The sequence below is a fragment of the Lampetra planeri genome, chromosome 53 (genome assembly GCF_965212315.1).
Source record: "Lampetra planeri chromosome 53, kcLamPlan1.2.h2, whole genome shotgun sequence".
In the NCBI taxonomy this organism is placed as follows: domain Eukaryota; kingdom Metazoa; phylum Chordata; class Hyperoartia; order Petromyzontiformes; family Petromyzontidae; genus Lampetra; species Lampetra planeri.
In genome coordinates, this window is record NC_136159.1 from 1,557,065 (window position 1) to 1,580,107 (window position 23,043).

A 23,043-nucleotide genomic window follows, 5' to 3' on the forward strand; every position below is an offset into this window, starting at 1 on the left:
GCGCGCGCCGCTTCGCTCTCCCCATTGGCCGGCGCGCGGTCACGTGCGCTCCTCCATCTTGCCTGCGGTGCCGCGCGCGCGCTCGGTGACGTCACTGCCCGCTCGCCCCGCCCCCCGCGACCGCCGCCCCCCTCCCCTCGCGCCACCTCGAGTCGTTGTCGGAGGAGGAGGAGGAACGGTCGCGTCCCTCACAAAGCGCAGCGGCGGTGACGGTGGTGGCAGCGGTAGTGGTGGTAGTGGTGGGGCCTTCACTTGAGGATTGACGAGAGCGAGTTGACAAGGAAGCTTGTGGAGCAGCAGCAGAAGCAGCAGCAGCGATGTCGTCCGCCACGGCCACGCCGAGCGGGCCCCGCAGCGCGGGACGCTCGTCACTGGCGTCGCCTCTGAGCCCGACGCGACTCTCGCGGCAACGCGAGAAGGACGATCTCATTAACCTCAACGATCGCCTCGCCATCTACATCGACAAGGTAACGTTGTTGTCGCACGAGTGTTTGTGGCGTTGCGTGAGGCGGCAGAGGTCGTGGGTTTGTCTCCCCGGCCGGGGCCGCCAACCGCCACCGGCCGCCTCCTCCTCGGCCTCCTCCTCGGCCCCCCCCCCCCCTCGGTGGGGTTCGTAGGGGGGTTAAGGTAACTAATGTAATTAACAACACGACTCGATATTGTCGTTAGCATTATCTACATTGGGGGAGGAGGGGGGGCAATCGATAACCGCCATCGGAATAATCGGAAATAGCAAAATTAACCAATTATCACCGTCGGAATAATCACCGGCAGCTTTCTCCAACATCAACATCGGCGACATAACGAGCAGCAGCGATCATCATCGTTGGAAGCATCGCCATTCGTGCCACGTGCCCGTGTCCATGTGGTGGAGGAGGAGGAGGTGGAACCGGCGGCGTCTCCTCCGGCCCCCACGTGCTACGCCCGTTATGGCCTCTCTCTCTCACTGACACGCGAGGTTGTTGTGTGAATATTTCTAGATTTGAAGCTGCAAGGATTCATACTCTTATGTTTTTTCGGTAAAGCCACGTAGTTACAAAATAAAGAAAAAATAAGCTAATAATACAAAATAAAAGAATAAATCACGACGTTTCGGAGGCAACACACGCTTCCTTCATTAGGTGGGACCGTCACAGCTAAATTTAGTGTATCAAGAGTGTGTATTAGGTTAAGGGGGTTGTGTCACAACCTCGCGTCTTGTGTAAATATCTGGTGTCGGTGTCTTCTGTGACATCTTCATCGTGTTTCGCTGTTCCTCGTGTGTGAGTGTCAATGCCTCGTGTGTGTGTGTTAAGCCGCGTGCGAGTGAGCGCGCTGCGAGACATGGCTGCACATTTATGTAACCGCAATGTAAACTTTAATGATATTACAATGACTGGGGTAGTTAGAGGTCGTGATAAATGTGAATGCGTGGTTGCGTGTGGGAGTCAATCAGGGCGTGGATGAGTGGTTTGGAGGTGTGAGTGAGTGTGATTCTCGTGGTCGGGTGGTTAACGCGAACAAGTTATGGTGGATAAGGGTGAGTGGTGAGTTAGTCCGTGAGTGAGTGAATGGGTTGGTGAGTGGATGTAGGGGGTGGGTGAGTAGGCGATTGAGCGAGGGTGTGAAATGGTTTTGTGTGTCTTGGTTATGGGGGTGAGGGAATTGTTGAGTTAACACGTAAGAGTGCTTGGGCGCGGGTGAGTGGTGAGTTAGTCCGTGCGTGAGTGGATGGGTTGGTGGGTGAATTTAGGGGGTGGGTGAGTGAGTAGGCGATTGAGTGAGGGTGTGAAATGGTTTTGTGTGTATTGGTTAAGGGGGTGAGGGAATTATTGAGTTAACACGTAAGAGTGTTGGGGCACGGGTGAGTGGTTAGTCCATGAAGGGGTGAATGGATTGGTGAGTATTGAATTTAGGGGGGGGGGGTGTAAAGTGGTTTTGTGTGTACAGTATTGGTACGGGGGCTCGAGTGGTTTGTTTGTCTATGAGGAGGTTGAATGAGTTGGCTAGGGGGTTGTGGGTGACTTGGTGAGGCGCGGCTTTCTCCCGCCCGCTCCTTGGAGGTCAATGACCGCATTCCCCCAGGCGTCTCCTTGTAAGGGTCCTCGCCTCTCGCTCGCGTCAGCGCCGCGTTCACGTGGTCACCCCCCACCACCACATGGTACCCGCACGGACGGGTTCCTCCAGAGGCTCACAGGGTTATACCTAATCAATTAAAACTGAACTAAAAACTGATGATGATGGTGCCTATGCAACCAGAGGTTTGTGTCAAGGAAACTTCAGGCTTAAAAATTTCCCATCAACTCAAGACTCCCCCCCCCGCCCCAGCGCGCGTAGGCGCGTGGATGCGCTATGCCCAGAGCTGAAGCTAAAAACGGGATCTCTATGGAATTGCGGCGTCACGGGTTTAGAAGACAGCAGCTCCCTTGTGTCTCGTTTGAGACGAGGGCGATGCTCAACCGGAGATCCGCAGAGACGCCGTGAGCACAGAGCGGGCATAACACGCGTACGCACCAGTGTCACGAGAGGCGGAATAAACTTTCGTGGTAAGATCTTCATATGGACATTGCAAGTGGATTATGTAATAACCATTTTTATTGAGTTGTCACGAAAAGCTCTGTATGGCCATTTAAAGTATATGGTGGGAACGTTGCGGGGATGGTGGTGGTGGCTTAGGAGGAGGCCTTCATCCAACAGTGGATTCATCATGGTTGAGGATTGAGTCTATTTGTGTTTTGATGCCACAGTTGGTACCAAATGGCACACTGGCCCATGGCTTACTAGTTCTGAAGTGTCCATAAGGCGTAGGACAACCGAGTTTACAACATTTCCTGCTTCCATTAAGCTAGGACTTCTTGCACTATAAATGTAAGTCTCCTGTGACTGGTCACATAAAACACCCCACGTGAAAATGAAAAATCACTTTACACTTATGCAAAACACTACGGGAAGGAGATCACATTATTTGTATAAAGCTGATCACTGTGCTCCCTGACTTGCTAGTCCGGATCTCTGATATGCTGGGCTATGTATCTAAGTCCAAACTCCAACAGCAATCCGGCTGACTAAGCGGATGTTAAAATGCTTGTGTTCACACCGAGGCTTCCCTGCGAAATGTGACTTCTCAATCACAATAAAAATGCCCTTGAACAAGCAAAGCCTCACTGAGTCTCAAGACACTTCCTCAGGGGGGGAGGGTCCTGTATTGGTGATGTTTGACCAGTTCCCTTACATGAGTGGCAAGTGAGGGAAACCACATGTAAACGAGGGAGTGATGCAGAAAGCTCCACCATTGGTGTCCTGCCAATTTCCTGACTGTCTCGCAGGCCAAACTTGATATATCCAGATAGTCTCTCATCCAAGTGCTAACCATGCTCAATCCAGCTTGGCTCCAAAAAAACAATGGTTATTTGTTATTTTTCCTTCTCAAAAGTTGTCTTTTGCAATTAAAGGCTAAATGTAGTTCGTCTTTTTTCTAAAACGTCTTGGAATGCAGTTTCATTTTGGTTTTTCTCCAGTTTTAACTGATTGTGCTATTGGTGGCATGTCATGAGGTGAAGTAACCATTCGGAGCAGTTCAAGTCTTTGTGTTAAAGAGCATTCTGTGGGAGCCGACATCACAGAGGTAAAGATAAGGTTGTATTTATACACCGTAGGAACGTATGCTGCTGTTATCTGGTCGTAAACGAAGGTGTCGCGTCTTGCTCAGGTTCGTTCGCTGGAGACGGAGAACAGCCGCTTGCTGATGCAAGTGTCGCAGAGCGAGCAGGTGGTCACACGTGAGGTGAGCGGCGTGCGCTCCGCCTACGAGCAGGAGCTCGCGGACGCGCGTGCACTGCTGGACGACACGGCGCGGGAGCGTGCTCGCCTGCAGATCGAGGCTGGAAAGTACCGTGCCGAATACGAGGAGTTGCACGCCAAGTGAGTGCGCCAGCACACCGGCACGGCACGATAGATGATACGGTACATCAGAAAAATACCGTGATGCGTGTCACCGAGTTACAGTACACAATACGTCACAGTACACTACAATAAATCACCATCGTACATGATACATCACACTACACTGGCACAGCACACTGGGACAACAGGATACATCGCACAACTTCACAATGCACAATCCACACTATATAACACTCTGTTACATTATACACCACGATAGGCCACACACTGCAATACAACATACCATGGTACGACATACTACACGTGTTACTGTGTACCGTAAGCCAACACTTCATCACGCCACATCACCGTACATACCACGCCGCACCGTATTACATCCCGCACCGCCCTTGTAGATGTATCCACCGCACGGGCCTCACAGAGCAGCTGACGATAGTGCGTGCTGCACTGGCGGGATTACGGCTGCTCAGATCCGCGGTGCGTGGAGTGTGGTGAGAGAAGTGCCCCGGGTGACGGCACGCGCTGGCGCGTGCCGGCACAATTTGTGGTTTATGTCCGCGTGCTCTCGGTTCTCACGTGCGGCTGGTGCCCGAGGGCTGTTGCTACCTGTGACTTGTTTCCCACTTACATGGGTTTGTCCAGGTCACGTAAAGTTGATGCATCAGGTGTCAGGTTATATGACACCATTGGTTTTCCCTATAAAACTTGTTATAGCTGCAGTTGAGAATAGGGTTTCCCCTTTTTTCTGGCAACAAAACAGGTGTTGAGATGTTAAAACACCAAACTAAAACCTTTTACAAGGAATCATGTCTGCATTAACCACAATACTTGTGGTCAGAATGCAAACAAAAAACATTCTCTGATAATATATTAATTCAATCTTGATTTGAGGCTTTCGTGACTGCAAGAATCCATTCTCTTTGGTTCTTTCGGTAAAGTCACGTAGGTAGAAAAAATATTAGATCACTACGTTTTGATCGCCACACAAGCAATCATCTTCAGGTTCTAACAGTTGTGTGAAAACCCTCCCCGTAGAGGTGGTTCAATCTTTGCCGAAAGAACCAAAGAGTAATACATGCATTATCTTTGAAACTGATTGGTCCACACCAGAGACAGATTTCTTTTGAGTTTTGTCTCAAAACGGTGTTAGACCAGAGGATGCCAAAAGGCGTACAGCGTCCGCTGGTCTAACACCGTTTTGAGACTAGGCTCAAAAGAAAGCTGTCTGGTGTGGACCAATCGGTTTCAAAGACAATGTATATATTATCAGTGTTTTTTGTTTGCATTCTGACCACAAGTATTGTGGTTAATGCAGACATGATTCCTTGTAAAAGGTTTCAGTTTGGTGTTTTAATATGTCAGCACCTTGTTTTGTTGCCAGAAAAAAGTGGAAAACTTATTCTCATATTTTGGTACTGTCAAAGGAGGTCCCATGATATAGCTGCAGTTGTTGTGGGTAGTGCTCGGGCTACAGGGCGGCATACGTCCCGAGCAATTATACGAGATTGTACCTCGTCCACGCGTGAAGAGTGGCCGTAGCGTTGGGAGGTATTGTGCTGTGGGATCCAGTGGAAACCTATCAAGCTCAGGGATACGGCTTGGGGCCTCTTGGTGACAAAACAACTTCGTGCCAATCAAGCACGAGAAAGAGACTGAAATAAAAATACCAGAACCTCAAGACAAAGCAGCTCTGTCCAAGTTTGGTGCGGGAGATGGAACCCCCCCCCCTGTCCACACGCGCGTGTTTGTCTTTCCCATGTTGGCGGGTAGTTTTTTATGGGGATTTGTGACTGACGGCCGACACGTGTGCAGGAGGAGCGAGCGGGCAGGTGATGGTAGATGCAGTACCCCCACCACCAGGCCATGACACCTGGGGCGTGGGTGCATCCATGCGGTGCGGTTGTGGGCTGTCAGCGATAGTTTTGCTGTCGAGGGGTGGAACAGCTGCGCTTGTGCAGCCACAGGCAACGCTTTGTGGGGCGAGCGCAGCAGCTGTTGACCCTGCCACCTGTGGGGCGTCACTCATTAGTCCAGTCTGCACTGTGCCTGTAAAGGAGCTTATGGGGAGCCAGGCGGGGGCTGTGTTTTCCCCACGTCTTGGACTTCCAAAGCTGAGTTATCGTCACCTGATTGAGCCATTGGCTTCCACTGCACCTCCATGGGTGGGAGTGAGAGTGTTGAACATGGCTGTGATGGGGGACAGTAAGATAGAGTGCGCATGTGTGTGAGATGGTGGAGCCACACATTTTACAGCCCCAGTGTATCGTATTTGGCAGCTATATTCCTGAAGCACAACCCCCCCCCCCCCCATTGCTGGACTTTGTATTGACTACATATGCAATAGTGCGTTTGGTTGCATAATGTCTCAACCCGCTGCTTTACGATCCCAGTTTCGTTTCTTTGTCAAACACGGAAGTGGTATTTGAACCTGTTCTGGGTGTCTTCTAAGCAGACATGGGCGCCATAATAGCTAGATGTTATCTCCCTCACCTGGTATACAGGAGGTCATGGGTTCGATCCCGACCCTGACTCCTGTATTTATTTTATACCTGCGTGACTTTACCGAAAGAACCAAAGAGTGGATTCCTGCAGTCACAAAAGCTTCAAATCAAGATTGTATATTTGGAGTTTGTATGTTCTTACTGTGGTTGTATGGATTTTTCTCCGGGTCCTCCACATTTATAGTCAACATTTGCTGCTATAAATTTCCACGTAAGCCACTTGAGCTGTCATTTGTGACCAGGTCGCTTCTTAAAAAGAGCTATAATCGTTCAGTGGGCCTTACCTGGTAAAATAATAAATAGTTAATAGGACATGGCATAAATGAGAAGGGAGTATAATTCTACATTTTGGTAATGGGTAGAAAAAGGGCATGGTCTCTTGCCTGTGTCATGCTAGCCTTAATATGTGCTCTCTGACAACAATTATGCAGTTAGTGAGGCCAAATGAGGGACCTTTATACATTGTTTGTGGCTTGTGTAAGTTAAGTAGCCGTTGCGAATGTCCTAAATGCAGTTTTGGGGAGTTCTCCAGGAATGGAGCAGCCTGTGAACATACACACTGGGTGCTTGGCCGCTTGGTGCTGGCAATGCGAGCGATGTCAAGAATGTGCTGCAGTGGCCGTGTGCTAGCAGCGGCCTCTCTTGCCACGATAGCTTTGTTGGTTGTTGGATCTCGAACAAATGAGCCCAGAGTACGGGTCGCTGTGATTGGTCAGTTTTGAAAGTCGCCTGGAGGCGAGTGGGGGTGGGGTGCTGCCTTCTTCAACAGGGCGTGCCCGTGCGGGGCTTTCCCTCCCTTCCTTCCACTGCCCCCGTTCGTTCTGCGTGACTGCGCCGCCATGCCAAACCGTTGGCTCACTTCACAAGCAGGCTGACAGTTTTAACTTCCTCATTTATTGATAATTTGTCTTGCTGTTGGCTGCAGCAAACTCTCTCTACCTTAAAAAAAGTTGTATTCTATTCCTCGAAAGTTCCTGTGCAGTTTGAGAAATGAACCGCGCCCCTTTTGGTTTTTGCCAAGCGTGCGGTGTGAGCGATAGGCGGCTGTGGTGTGAATAAGCATCCTGCTCTGGTCTCCGCCGCACGAGCTGGCGGAAGTTAACTGACCACAGAGCCACAATCTTCCCCATTACCCCACCCAGCTTACACATACGCATTCGTAAATATGCCCTGATTAGGGAGTTGCGTGCGTTATCGTCGGAGACGCGGTATGAATTATGGAGGAGTGTTTCATTGTGAAAGATTCACTTGTGCAAGTTTCTGTTTTGTCGAGTCGCTGTGGTCTCGTTGAGTCCCTTTGAGCCCGTGCTCCTGCCCGGCACCGCGTCCATGTTGTGTCTGCTGCCACTCGCACAGGGTGAGGCCTCGTGCCTGGGTGTGGCTGTGGTACCTGGACGTGACTCAGACTCGCCGGGAACTCTGTACCGCAGAGTGAAACCCAGGCGAGCAGTGCAAACAAATTGGTATTTGTTTTATTTTGGGTTTTCGTGGCAGTTGCTAGGCACCGAGTCCTTGATTTAGTTCTGTGATCGGTTGCATCAACCATTTTAAGGAATGTTTCTCCTTAGTTTTCCTTGTAAATCATTACGAATTTTGTTAAAACGGGAAATGTAATTTTAAGGAACGTTATGCAATTGGCGACTGAGTTTTCGCTCAAGGTGCCTGGGTTGGTTTCCCAGCTGCTCCCACTTTGCTTATATAGTTACAGCTTGTGACATCATCCCATCTTCATGTCTTATGCAGAGGAGTGCTCATCAGCAGCAGACCCCACAGGTCATTCACATTTCTACATGGTGAAAGAGTGATGCATGGCGTGTGTGTTGTATATTTGATGTAATTTGAATGGTGTTCAGGGTTTGTGTGGTTTGTATATGGTAAACTGTGTGCTGAACAGGATGTGTGTGAATTGTTTGTCTGGAGTATGTGTTGTATGGTGTGTGTTTAATGTATGGAGCTCTGCATGGTGGTGGATGTATATCCAGTACGGTGTGGAGGTGGTCATTAGTGGTTCGCAGTGTGTTTTGTAATTATTGTACGTGCGGTGTAATGGTGGGGGTTGTGTATCGTGCGTGGTGTGTGTCGGTTGGCGGTGTGCATGATGTGCATGTTGCGTGGTGTGTGATCCCTCAGGCTATCAAAGCGTGACAATGATTTCGCGACTGTTCAAGCTCGGGCTCGTGACCTGGACGCGCAGCTCGGGGCCAAGGAGGTGGCGCTGGGGTCCGCGCTGTCTGACAATAAGAGCTTGCAGTCCGAGTTCAACGAGATCAAAGCCCAGCTCGCCAAGGTGGGTCCGAACTGGGCCCGGCAGGGCTGCCGCGGTGACAACACTGGCAGGAAATGAGAAAAAAACCCCAAAAATTCCAGTCGCTCCAGATGTAACCAGACCCAGCCACACGGGAGGCGTTAGCCAAAAGGGGTTGTGGGCAGTGTCTGTAAAACCTCACGGGGTCATTCGGGGGGGGAGGCAGGGGGGACCGGGTTTTCGTAGGAAATGAAATGACGTTGGAGCCCTGAGGTTTAAGCTGGATGCCGAGATTCCAAGATGGAGGGCGTTTTGGTTGATGAGGGAAATACAGTGGGTGTTAATGCAGCTGCTACAGCCTTCACATCTGGGGATATAGTGCAGTGTCCGTTGTTTGATTGCTGGTGATTACACAATTGTGGAATTATAGCTGTGTTGCCGGTGAAATAGTTAAAGTTGATAGTTAAAAGCGATTTCCTGCTCAAATGAGTTTTGAGGCATTGGTGTTTAACTCCAGTTCACAACTCTTGAACCACTGTCCATAGAACAATCACTATAGACTTCCCCACAAAGTGGTACTTATTTTACACACCCCAGAGGCATGATGGGCTGAATCCACACCCCCAACTAGGATCAGAACTCGCAACCTTACGATTGTGAGTCGCTCCCTGTGCCGCTGAGACATCTGGCCATCGACAATTTTCGACGTCACGCATTTCTACCCTGACCAATTAACCCGCCCACACCCAATGCAGTATTTGTGAATGGTGTAACACTCGTACACTATATAAATGTATCTCAGGCCCCACCAAGTTGCATGTGTGACATACTATATAGACGTCTGTAAAATAATATCATTTATTGATCCAGGAAAGCTTCCCTATAGTCTCAAGCCTCTTTAAGGAAGATCCTGCCCTGTGAATCTTTTTCTAATGAGAGTGTCGCTTGTGAGAGAAAATTGGAGGGCCCATTAACAGCCATAGGGAAGGAGCAGATAACACATGTGGCTGCTTAAACCCACTTGTTGTTCTGCTTTTTTTCCACCTCAGGCTAGTAGGTTTGTGATTTTAAATCTGTGATCCCTATCAGCCTTTGCCTTCAAAGTGCTGGCTAATATCCAAACATTAAGCATGTAACATTACGTTGATTTAAAAATTTATATCAATTTCTTGTGCGCATGATGCGTGCACTTTTGAAAATGTTTTTTTCCCGAATCAGAATTGCATTTGCAAGATGCATGCTAATATTACATTAAGGCTTATGTGAGCAAACAAACGGCACAAATGAGACAGCAAAACATTTAGAACATAAACCATAAACTAGATTGTAAACTAATCGGTTCTTAAATTGTGACCCTGAAAGCATGGCAATAGTATGGTGATGGCGAGATAGGGGAAAGGGTTGCACACCTCTGTGTGTGCACCTGTGTGGTGTGTAAACATCGCCACATGGGTGACAAGGGCGGGCGGGCGTGATGCTGGCCACTGACCCCCTCCTGTGCCTTGCCGGCCTTCATAGGCGCTACTTGATAACAGCACTTGCCGCAAGTCTGTCAAGGCTATATGGGGGGTCTTTGTTGTGCGTCTGTGCAGATGGAGGGAGTCCTCGCCTCCACCAAGAAGCAGCTGGCTGAGGAGACCCTGCAGCGTGTGGACTTGGAGAACCGCGCACAGAGCCTCAAGGAGGAGCTGGAGTTCCGCAAGAGCGTCTTTGAGGAGGTGCGCTCCCTCGGCGTGTGCTTCAACTCTCCCTGTGCCCCCCTCTAATGCTCATGCTGTTCCGTGCAAGTCAACGAAAGTGTTAAGGCAGAAACGAGTACGTAGATTATTATCCTGTCAAGATTTTTTTTTATCGGCTAATCAAGTTGTTTTGAGTTCATTAGAATGCTGCTCTACTTGTTTCAGTTGTAATTGATGAAACATCATCGTCATTTTGCATGTTGGTTCTTGGAAGGTGGACCCATGTCAAAATGTAAAAATAGATGAGGAAGATGAGCGAGCATGTTGTGCGGGTGCTTTTGAAAAAGTAATTTGATAATCGACAGGATGATAATAATAATCTGAAGAAGAAAGTTTTCGGTCGTTGCATATTGGCATCGTGTTGGTGGAGTTCCCCTCCTTGCCCCCGTGACGCTTGTGGCGTGCCTCCGTGCCGCCGCCGCAGGAGGTACGCGAGACGCGGAAGAAGCACGAGACGCGCATGGTGGAGGTGGACTCTGGGCGTCAGCGGGAGTACGAGAGCAAGCTGGGACAGGCGCTGCTGGAGTTGAGGGAGGCGCACGCTGATCAAGTGAACGCTTACAAGCAAGAGCTAGAGATCAACTTCCGTGCCAAGGTGTGAGGGGCTGTGGGCAGCGGCGTCATTTGTGTTTCCCGGCCTGACCTGCGTGGTTTCATTATGGTGCATGGCCTCACCTGTGAGCGGTAGAGTGATGCCATGAGAATAGTGTCTCATAGCTGCAATATATGTATAATATATAGTCAACTTAAGTAAAAACATGTTTTCAGGGATTTTTTTTCTTTCTAATCATTGGTGCCATGTTTGAGACCACCAACAAACTACACTTGTTTAAGTTTGTTGTAATTTCCTGCACCTCCTGGTTATGTGCTTGTCCTGTGAATTCTTGTAAATGGTCTCGCTGTCTGTGTGTGTCTGTGTGTGCAGATTGACAATGCACGCTTGTCATCCGAGAAGAACAGCTCCAGTGCCAACAGGGCGCGCGAGGAGCTCTCGGAGATGACCCTCCGTGTGGAGACTCTCACTAGCCAGCTCAACAACGCACAGAAACAGGTGCTCACACACACAAAATGTACACTTTATATACACACACACACTGAAAGATCCCCCGTGTAATCTACACAGGCTGTTGGGGCAAGTGCCATTTAATAAGTGCCCATGAAGGGTGGAACGGTGTGCGAGGGGATGGTATGACCAGCACCACACCTGGCCACCTTTATCTCCTCAGTTCTGATGTTTATACACTGCACCAGGTACTTGTTTAAGTCTGAGGTGACCTAGGTGAGACTCAGGACCGGTTCGGATTAAAATCGGTGATATTGACCACGAGCTGAAATCAAATTCAGGTCGCTGGGTACATAGTGCAATGCGCTAACGACTTCGCTATCGCACCTAATATGCACACACAGGCCGATAGACCAAGGGTCGATTCTACAGATATAACAGCATTGTTAACTGAAATTACAACGACATTGCAATTCATTACAAATCGCACGATGCCAATTGTAATTGACCCCAAGTCTACCGCTAGCGCCATGCCTGGACAGGTAAAGCGAGTGAGTGGGCATGGTAACCAAGGCGTGCGTGCGTGCTAATAAATGTTTTGCGCGTGCGCCCACTTGTGTGCCACCGCAATGCAGACCTCTGTGCTGGAGTCTCGCGTGCGGGATCTGGAGGACAGCCTGGCGCACGAACGTGACTCCCACCGGCGTGCGCTGGCCGAGCGAGAGCGCGAGCTGTCGGAGCTTCGCGAGCAGATGCAGGCGCAGCTCAACGAGTACGAGGAGCTGCTGGACGTGAAGCTGGCGCTCGACATGGAGATCTCCGCCTACCGCAAGCTGCTGGAGGGCGAGGAGGAGAGGTGTGGTTTCTTGCCCCCCCCGTCTAATAATCTAAAATTAACATTTTACAACCCACACACACACCGAGACGGGGGAATCGCACACCAGGGTTACAGTTGTTCAATTATAATTTTGACACGTAAGCTTCTACGACCAAATTATCCATAATAAAGTATTTTTGGGTTAGAGCGCATAAATATAAATGTGTCGTTAAACCCGCCACCACCCGACACAGCCAATTAGCAAGGTTTGTCACGTAAACAAAATGTGGCAATTTGTTACAACTTCAGCTGCGTCGGGTAGTGGTGGGTTTAATCGCACATTTATATTTACGTGATCTAACCCAAAAAAAACCTTTATGGATCAAATAAACATCTTCATCGTTGTCCAACTCAATAAAATTTTAGCTTTTTGTCCGGCCAGTTAGTTCAGCGATAGTGCAAGCAGCTCCGAATCGGAAGGGTTGCGAGTTCAAATACTGGGGGGGTTGATTGAGCCCATCATCCCTCTGGGGGCCATAAGAATGAGTACCACATTGTGGAGAAGTCAACAGTGGTTGTCCTATGCAAAGACTTGCCCCCACCATGAGAATGTGAAATTTTCTCCCCTGCTGTAAACAGGAGGGGAGCACTGCCTCAAAAGCTCATTAGAGCATAAATTTACCTGCGACTTTCTTTTTTTAAATGTGCACTGTAAGGATGCAGAGGCACCACCACAGAGTGCCGAATGAATGCTACTATACAAACTGCAGTAATCACTGCACACCGTTAGAGGCTATAAAATAAGCCGAGTTTGTTCTCTTAATGGATACACAATGTTAGCTGTGAAGATGACAGCTGCTGACGCTGCCTGTGCTCCGCGCCTTGTTTTAATGTCTCCCTTGTTCCCACATCTCTCTTGCTAAGGAATCTGTTGTCTCAATTGATTCCAACGTGTTAATGTTCACACATGTATGCGTGTACATAATAATAATGATAATAAATTACGTGGCATCTAAATACAAACGCGTATCCAGGATTCAAATGTAGCTTTGTGACCAGTTTGTGGGATCGGTTGATGGGTGTCACATGATGAGATTGGTTCCTATGGTAGGATGTGGTATCTATTTGAGAGTGAAGTCACATGACAGCCGTGTGAGGTCACGTGATGGGTTAACAGTCATATGATCTGTTTACAATAGAGATGTAATTATTCACCCCCTCCATGATTTGACAATTTTTCTTAATTCAGTATTTTTTCTGTGTCCTGTACTTGCATGATCTGAATTCTTACAAAGCTACAGAATCTGTGAAAGTATTTTAAGAATAAGCAATGGACTGACGTAAAAGTGTAATGTCGTGGTTTTGCCACGGTGTTTGGTAACATCGTGGTGTCGCTATGGGGTAGTGTCTCTGTTACAAAGTCATGATTGCTCCATGGTAATGGCGCAGTAAGGTCATGGCATCTCCATGGTTACTATGTCGTGTTGCCGTGGTAACAGCTTGCAGGCTGAAGCTGTCTCCGAGCCCGGCGTCACGGGTCACGTTGTCTCCATGATGTCGATGTCCTGTCTCTATGGTAACCCTGTGGTGTCTCCGTGGTGACTGCGTGCAGGCTGAAGCTGTCGCCGAGCCCGGCGTCGCGGGTCACGGTGTCGCGCACGTCGGCGTCGCGCAGCAGCAGCGTGCGCACGGGGAGGGGGAAGCGCAAGCGCGTGGAGGTGGAGGAGCGCGAGGCAAGCAGCTCGAGCAGCGTGAGACAGCACGCACACGCCTCGGGGCCCGTGGCCATCGACGAGGCTGACCAAGAGGGCCGCTTCGTGAGACTCCGCAACACCTCGGCCCAGGTGAGGCCCGAGCCACGCGCTCGCCGCCGTTATGTTCGCCATCGTCGTAATCACGCTGCTTAACGCGCCATCGTCACCATCGTGACACCTTGAACGCTCGCCTTCCATCGGCAGCATCACTCTCTCAACACCCGACACTATTGCAACAACGCAACACTCTTCTTCATTAGTGGGATCACACACTCTTGACGCTTGCCACCATTGTCTTGTTAATGAGCACTCGCCTTCATCGTTAATACAGCACTCGTTCTCAACAAGATCACACTCGCCACTTGCCGCCATCACTCGCCATCGTCACAAAAATATTAACAGCGTTCACACATCGTAATAAAAAGCACTCGCTTTAACCGTAACAAATAGCTGTTATCATCACAATAATAACCAAAACCCTTACTAATTATTGACCATTATTGTAATTAGTACTCACAATCATGACTAACACTGCACTCACCATCGTCGCAACTTCCACACGTGTGCCTTGTCGAGTGAGTACATGTGTGGGGGTGAGTACACGCGTGCTGTGCTGTGCTGTGTGTGTGTACTAGGACCAGCCGCTGGGAGCGTGGGTGCTGAAGAGGAAGGTGGGGGAGCAGGACGAGATCACTTACAAGTTCACGTCGCGATATGTCCTCAAGGCCAATGCCACGGTCACGGTGAGGGGAGGGGAGGGCGCAGTACGGAGACGCACACCGCTGCGCGGGTGCCGTCGACCCGGTGTAGCTCGTGAAGTGCGACAACACGAGCCCTAACATCCAGCCCACCAGCCACAAGGACTATCCCCAAGGTCAAACCTTAACTAAGCAGTCGCCAAACCGTTTGCACCAGTCGTATCTATTTACCGTAATCAACTGGCCAACCAGCCATAAGTCATACCCCCAAGCCCTAACCAAACAGCCAACATGCCAATTGCGCTGCCACTGGCCTTAACCTTTATGTATGTACGTTGAACTTATTTTGCGCTGTATGTAGCCAACCGTAGCACAATAAAATTAACACAACCGTAATAAGTAGCTGTCACCATCGCCATAATAACCGAAGCCCTTACAAACAGTTCACCATTATTGTAACTAGCAATCATACCACCTCCAGTGCTTCACCAGGGCATGAAGATGTTGTCTTCACATTTCACTGTTATCTGCTACAGTGCTACTGGCCTTGATGACGGCCGTGACCAAGATCAATCACACTGAGGATGGTGATGAAGGGAGCAGTAATAGTGATGAAGGGTGGTGGTAGTGTTGTTTGAGCCCTTGCGACATTGGTGATCGAGGGTGGTTGAAGTGATTGTAGTAACGGTGCTGGTGCTGGGCCTTTGTGGTTTTTTGACAGAGGTGGTGGTGAGGAGCAACTTCGGTTTGGCCGGATAGAGGGAGCTAAACGGGCACGGCAAGGGGTAGAGAAGAGATGGATTGATATGGAACAGGTTGTGGAGCTGAGTGGACTTGCCGATGACTGGTACTAGAAGTGTCTAGATTTGCCTTTGTGATGAGGCCCATGAAGGACACTACTGGGCAGTTGGAGGCAATTGCCCTTCAACAACAACGAAGGGCAGAAGAGTAACACAACGAGTGGAGCGTCAGGCAGCAAGTTGGCACAGTGGGGAGCATAGGTGGTGCATCTGTCAGTGATCTCGGTCAGTCAACTCCTGGCACCTGGTTCTGTCCTGTCACCTGCCGGTGATCCTTCGACAATTCATATGGGCTTAAGGTGCACTTATCCTGGCACAAGTGCCATGGTGATGTCACTTATTGGGAGACGGCGGTTGTTGTCATTGTGGGGGAGTGGTAGTGTCTGGTTAGCAAACTGCGCTACAAACCCAGCAACCCGAGTTCAATTTCCACTCACGACCAATGACAGTGACGATTATCTGAGCCAGGTCTGGGCCTCCTCGAGGTTGACTCAGCCTTAAATTAGTACAGTACCTGGTGCAGGGTGTGAAATCAGCACTGGGGAGACAAAAGCAGCCGAGCATGGTGTTGGCCTCCGACCGCCTCGTATACAATTCTAGCCTTCATAGGTGCTCGCTAACAGTACATGCCCCAACAGCCTGTTAAGGCCAGGGTGGTGGTTGTGGTTGTTGCGGTGTTGTTCCCCTGTGTCATTGGTGATGGAGGGAGTTTCTGTTGTGGCTGTGGCTGGCAGGTGTGGGCATCGGACTCCCACGTGGCTCACAACCCGCCCACGGACTTGCTGTGGAAGAGCCAGGCAACCTGGGGCTCGGGAGACCAGATCTTCACCAGCCTTTTTGACTCATCCGGCCAGGTGAGGGTGTTGTGAGCCTGGGTGGGTGAATGTGCGGCGAGTGTAATTGGGGTCCGTGTGGTGAGTCGGGGTAGGTGAGTGGCCATTGTAATTGGGTGAGTGTGATGAGTGTGGATGGGTGAATGTAGTGAATCTGGCTGTGTGTGTGTGTAACAAGTCTGGGTAGGTGAATTAGTCTGTGTCCGTGAGTGGTTGTGACTGCTGGCTTTGTGCTGGATGCAGAGCGGGTAGCGCGCTGTGCTACAAACCTGGCGGCCCGAGTTTGATTTCTGCTCACAGCCGACACCAGTGACAATTATCTGAACTGGTCCTGGGCCTCCTCCCCTAGGTCGACTCAGCCTCAAATGAGTACCTGGTGCGATGTGAAAACATCACCACTGAGACAAATGCGGCTGGGTGTGGTGCTGGCCACCCACCCCCTAGTATGCCACAGTGCCGGCCTTCATCGCTTCATAGGTGCTACTCGCTAACAGCACTTGCTCCTACAGTCTCTTAACACGATACGGGGTGGGGGGGGGGGTCTTTGTGCTGGATGTGCGAGCAGGAGGTGGCGGTGAGGAACTTGAGTCGCGTGCTCACCGACGCCGCGCTGGGGGGAGATGGTGAGGACGACGAGGAGGAGGCAGAGCTGGAAGAGGAGGAGCTTTTCCACCAGCAGGTGCGTGACGGACAACTCTCCCACGCTCACATCCATGCCTGCACACACACACGTGTACAATAACAACGACAACTGTCGTTTGCCACTAAGTGGCGGTGATGTCACCACAACGACTGTGCCAGGCTAGGTGCACCCTGAGGCCACATGAAGTGTCAAAGGCTTGCTGGCAGGAGGTCACGGGACAGACCCAGGTGTTATGAGTTGACTGACTGACAGATGCGCTTTCTGCGCACCCACTGTGCCACCTCACTGCGTTTCAGCTGTCTAAAATGCAGTGTTGTGGGTGCACCCCTCTGCACTCTGTTGTTGGAAGGCAACTGGCTCCAATTGTCCAGTAGCGTCCTTTACAGGCCTCCTCCACTAAGGCCGATCTTAACACCGCTGGTACCAGTCCACATCCTCCTGTACCGCATCAGCCCATCTCTTCTCTAACCCATGCCGTGCCCTATTAGCCCCCCTCTATCCGGCTAAACAGAGTCAGAGTCTTTATTTAGAAGCTGCTTGGGCATGTGGTGGCTGCCAAAGGAGCTCACTAATGCGGTTATGTCCAGATCCTCACACAATCCAGTCTGGTTAAACTCAGGATGGATCATAGGCATGTTTCAAAACCGGTGCAGATGTTCCTTTAAAGGGCTCTGCATTTCACAATCATAGAGATGGGAGGACATTACTGTGGCCGAGAAGACCCGGAGCTTTGCATGGAGGGTTAGGCCAGGTAGCTTCCACGCAGCGTTACACAGCTGGTGAAACGATAATGCCGCTTGACTGATTCGGAGTGAGGCCTCCGCTGCCAAACTGGAGCTCGTGTTGAGTACACTGCCCAGGTACGCAAACGTCTTCGCTCTCTCCAAAACTGCCTCATCACTCATGGGGAGATGAGGGGGTGGAGTGTTTGATGACATAAAATACCCAAACAGGTTGTTTTTTTTGGTTGGGCTGATGGTCAGGTCCCACCTCTTAGTGGCATGCTGCAGAGTAGTTCATTTCCAACTTCTCAGAGTAAGCAGCAGTTACCATATCACTTGTATACATAACATGGTGGACCAATAGGCATCGGTCAGCCTCACAGATCAATAAAGCAGAGATGTAGGTCCTTTTGAAAATTCCCTAGACCTCTGCTCTCGCACTTATTTACTCTCTCATCTACAGGCATCCACGTGTACGTACACACACCTTTATACGCTCTCACTTATACATTTGCATTCGCATTCTCGTATACAAAGACAAAAGATCCCCCGTATACCCATAACAGACTTTTGGGGCAGATTCTGTGAGCGAGCACTTATGAAGGCCGACACAGCACACGAGGGGATGGGTGGCCAGTACCACACCCGGCCGCCTTTGTCTCCCAAGTGACGATGTTTACACACCGTACAAGATACTCATTTTAAGCTGAGTCAACCTAGGGGAGGCCCAAGAACGATTCAGATAATCGTCACTGGCGTTTCCCATGAGCGGGAATCGAACTCGGGTTGCTGGGTTTGTGGCGCAGCGCACTAACCGTTCCACTATTCCCCCACATGCCCATATACCCACACATTCACCCACATGCCTGCACATGCGCACACCACACTTGCGCACACACACATCCTCGCCGAAACATGCTTGCACACTTACACACCCGCACTCATACACTCATGCACATGCGTGCCCATGCATACACCAACAGAAACCCACACACACACATCACCCATATTCCCACACACCCAGATACACTTTTATTACCAACTTGCCTTCTCGCACATACATATGCACTTCCACACGCACTCACCGGCATGCCCACGTACACTCACCCACACTCGTGTTTCCTGACCCTTCTGCTCCATCTCCGTGTGTCTGGTCCAGGGCGATCCTCAGGCGAGCGACCGGCAATGCGTGGTGATGTGAGTCCGGCGTTGCAGAGAGGAGACCCCCCCTCGGGCAGCTCGCATATTTTTTTTTCTATGGTAGAGAACGTGTTTTAAGTTAGTCGATCTCATAGCCTCATGCCAGTGTAGCCTTTTACTAGAGATTTGTAGTGTGAAAGATCATTAGATTTTGTTCTGCTTTGTTAGAGGATGTACCAACCAACACCCAAAACGTGACAGGGAGGTTTCTAAAAAACAAACCACACTCATTTTTTTGTTTATTTTTCCCCTCTTGATGCTTTTACAATTTGAACAAATAAAAAAACCACAAATTTACAATGGTAAGTAGGAGCAGTGTTTTTATGTCGGGGCCTTCATTCCATAAGGAGCCCTTCTCGTGGCGATTCTCGGGTCAAGATTAGGTCGGCTGTGCCGGAGCGGTCGACTGCAGCGTTGATTGACAGGGGAACAGTCGACTGTCAACCAACACTGCACAGTTGACCACTGCTACTGTTAACCAACACCGCACAGTTGAGCATTCCGGCAGCGTCAACTGTGCAGTGTTTAGTGAGTAGGAGTGGTCGACTGTGTGGTCGGGATCAACGGTGGCGTAACCAATCAGTTGCAGTGGTAGACTGCAGCATTGGTTAACGGCGGGAGCTGTTAGTCTGCATTGTCAGTCAAGTAGTGGTCGACCGCGACGATGGTTGACAGGTAGTGAACAACTCTGCAGTGTCTATCGACCGCGGTAGTAGTCGACTCCGGTAGTAATGGTCAACTAAAGTTGACTGGTAGTGGTAGATTGTGCGGTAGACTGGTAGTGGTGGCGATAGTTGTGTGGTCATGGTGACATGCGGTAGTGAATTGAGCGTGTGGTCGCGGTTGGATGCATGTAGCTATAGTCGATGGTGTTGTTGCGCCGTACGATGTGGCAGAGACTGAAGTCACCACTGCTCCACGCCACGCACGTGTCCCCTCCACGCCCATAAACATGCGCTCCATTCTAGCGCGTAGGTTTATATAGTTGTGCTGTATAGCTCTCCGACGTGTCTTTATGTTGTGCCATGTGGCATTCAGCACGATGTATGATTTTTCGCAGCACGTGCTGGGAGCTTCTCCAGGAAAATGACAACTAGAAAACACGCGGAGAGCTATTGGTGGGCTCCAATTTGGTTTGTGCTGTACAGACATGCACGTCACTGTTTCAAAGTTAGGCAGTCCACTCTCTTGCAGTGTTGCATTGGCACTGAAATAAATAATGGTTTCAGGGAACGCATCTTGTGTGGCTGCGGTGAGGGGTGGGGTTACGTCATGCAGGGCAATGCCACTAGACCCCCTGTCCCCCCCTCCCCTCTTCCACTATGTACCTCTTCACCCCCATGTACCCCTCTCCACCCTTGATCACCCCATGTCCCTCACGTCTGGTGCTTTCCCCGTGCCGTGTGGTTCCCATGCATGGATGCCGAGAGTCGTGATGTCGTGATGTCGTGAGGAGAGAGAGCCCGTCATCGAAACACACGTGCAGTCGCTTGACTACGTCTGGCTGTTCACGCATCTCCTCTAGGGTACACTGCACACTAACGCATCCTGTGGGTGATGAACATCTCTACATAAACCACCTCCAGAGTGGACAGCTCTCACACTGAAAGTTGACTGACTGACTTCCTACTGCTGCCTTTGCCACGTGGTGAAGGACAAAAGAGAGGAGCACCTGGGCCGGGATTAAACTGTGAAGCGCGTGCTGGGGAGCGTTGGGGTCGGCTCGGCACCCTCGCGTGTCGCAGCACAGTATTTGTGAATTCGAGGTTTTCTAGCGGAGTTTTCTAGTGCATGCTCTACAGTATCTTTCGTCTTTTTAAATTACGCATTTACCTGAAATTATGAAACAAGTGAAATTATGGAAGTCTTTTGTTTCTGTCCATGACAACAACAAAAAAAATAAACTTACTTTTATACCCATGCCAACTTGTTGCTGTGTCTCGTGTCACGTCTCCTGTGAAATCATCCACAGCCTCACCCAGTGGAAGTTGAACAGGTTAAATTTTTTCAAACCAACACAGCCACCTCCGCGCGCCGACCTCAATGTGGCGGCGGCTCTGCGATCTTACATTAACATGCTAATCTCTCACATTAACATCACTCGCCCTGCCCACTTCGTTTATGACCCTTGGGCTACACCCATTTTAAACCTTTAAAACAGTCTGCCTCAGCAGCTTTCCCCCTATTTTATTCCTCCTGATGACGATCGCTCGTGTTGCGATCGAAACGTCGTAGTTTTGGTTATTTTCTGTGAACCTATCTACGTGACTACCGAAAGACCCAAATTATCTTAATTTATAAAGCAGAAAATACATCTGTGTGAAGCAGCAAAAACTCTTGAACGATGAGCTCTGGCGTCATGAAATTTGCACAGCTTATACTGTCTGGAATTTCTAAGTCAACGCGATTATTTTCAGCTCGCTATGTCATTCCCTTCCCGAGTTGCCAAAATCGACCTTACGTATAAGTGGATTAAGGCCCCCACAGTGTTACCACGTGATACATTACTCACAATACCCCCACGGTGTTACCACGTGATACATTACCCACAATACCCCCACGGTGTTACCACGTGATACATTACTCACAATACCCCCACGGTGTTACCACGTGATACATTACTCACAATACCACCACGGTGTTACCACGTGATACATTACCCACAATACCCCCACGGTGTTACCACGTGACACATTACCCACAATACCCCCACGGTGTTACCACGTGACACATTACTCACAATACCCCCACGGTGTTACCACGTGATACATTACTCACAATACCCCCACGGTGTTACCACGTGACACATTACTCACAATACCCCCACGGTGTTACCACGTGATACATTACCCACAATACCCCCACGGTGTTACCACGTGACACATTACTCACAATACCCCCACAGTGTTACCACGTGATACATTACTCACAATACCCCCACGGTGTTACCACGTGACACATTACTCACAATACCCCCACAGTGTTACCACGTGATACATTACCCACAATACCCCCACGGTGTTACCACGTGATACATTACTCACAATACCCCCACAGTGTTACCACGTGACACATTACTCACAATACCCCCACAGTGTTACCACGTGACACATTACTCACAATACCCCCACGGTGTTACCACGTGACACATTACTCACAATAGCCCCACAGTGTTACCACGTGATACATTACTCACAATACCCCCACCGTGTTACCACGTGATACATTGCTCACAATAGCCCCACAGTGTTACCACGTGATACATTACTCACAATACCCCCACCGTGTTACCACGTGACACATTACTCACAATAGCCCCACAGTGTTACCACGTGATACATTACTCACAATAGCCCCACGGTGTTACCACGTGATACATTACTCACAATACCACCAGTGTTACCACGCTACTGGACTCAAAGTAACGAAAACAAATCGGATTTATTTATTTTTATGCAACTTTATTTTAAGATGTATTCACCATACAGTATATTTTTTACAGTGTTACATGCAAATGTACAATTATTGTTATTTTTAAGCTTAACAATGCTTCCTTTTTTTATATAACCATAACACATTTTATAACTCTGACAGATATATGCATTTAAAGTGGGGAGCGGTAGTGTAGCGGTTAGCGCGCTGCGCTATGAACCCGGCGATACGTGTTCGATTCCCGCTCACGGCCAACACCAGTGATGATTATCTAAACCGGTCCCGGGCCTCCCCTAGGTCGACTCAGCCTCAAATGAGTACCTGGTGTGGTGTGTAAACATCGCCACTAGGGAGACAAAGGCAGTCGGGCGTGGTGCTGGCCACCCACCCCATCGTGTACTGTTCCGGCCTTCATAGGTGCTTGCTAACAGCACTTGCCCCTACAGTCTGTTAAGGCTATACGGGGGATCTTTGTCCGTGTGAGCGGTAGTGTAGCGTTTAGCGCGCTGCGCTATGAACCTGGCGACCCGGATTTGATTCCTGCTCATGGTTACCACCAGTGACGATTATCTGAACCGGTCCTGGGCCTCCCCTAGGTCGACTCAGCCTCAAATGAGTGCCTGGTAGTGTGTAAACATCGCCACTGGGAAGACAAAGGCGGTCGGGCGTGATGCTGGCCACCCACCCACTCGTGTACCATCGTGTAGGATATGTCCTTGCTAACAGCCCTTGTCCAAAGAGTCTGTTAAGGCTATACGGGGGTTCTTTGTCTCT

General features: G+C 49.9%; 1 protein-coding gene across 1 annotated transcript; it reads left to right on the top strand.

The window, feature by feature from the left end:
• The first annotated feature begins 119 nt into the window (after window positions 1-119).
• LOC144734856 (lamin-B1-like) lies at window positions 120-20,758 on the top strand. Its single transcript, XM_078617271.1, has 12 exons — window positions 120-467; window positions 3,689-3,900; window positions 8,514-8,670; window positions 10,221-10,346; window positions 10,792-10,962; window positions 11,293-11,418; window positions 12,006-12,226; window positions 13,800-14,031; window positions 14,577-14,684; window positions 16,174-16,293; window positions 16,838-16,951; window positions 18,797-20,758. The coding sequence occupies exons 1-12, from the start codon at window positions 318-320 to the stop codon at window positions 18,836-18,838; spliced, it is 1,779 nt and encodes a 592-aa protein (XP_078473397.1). The 5' UTR covers window positions 120-317; the 3' UTR covers window positions 18,839-20,758.
• Window positions 20,759-23,043: the final 2,285 nt, after the last annotated feature.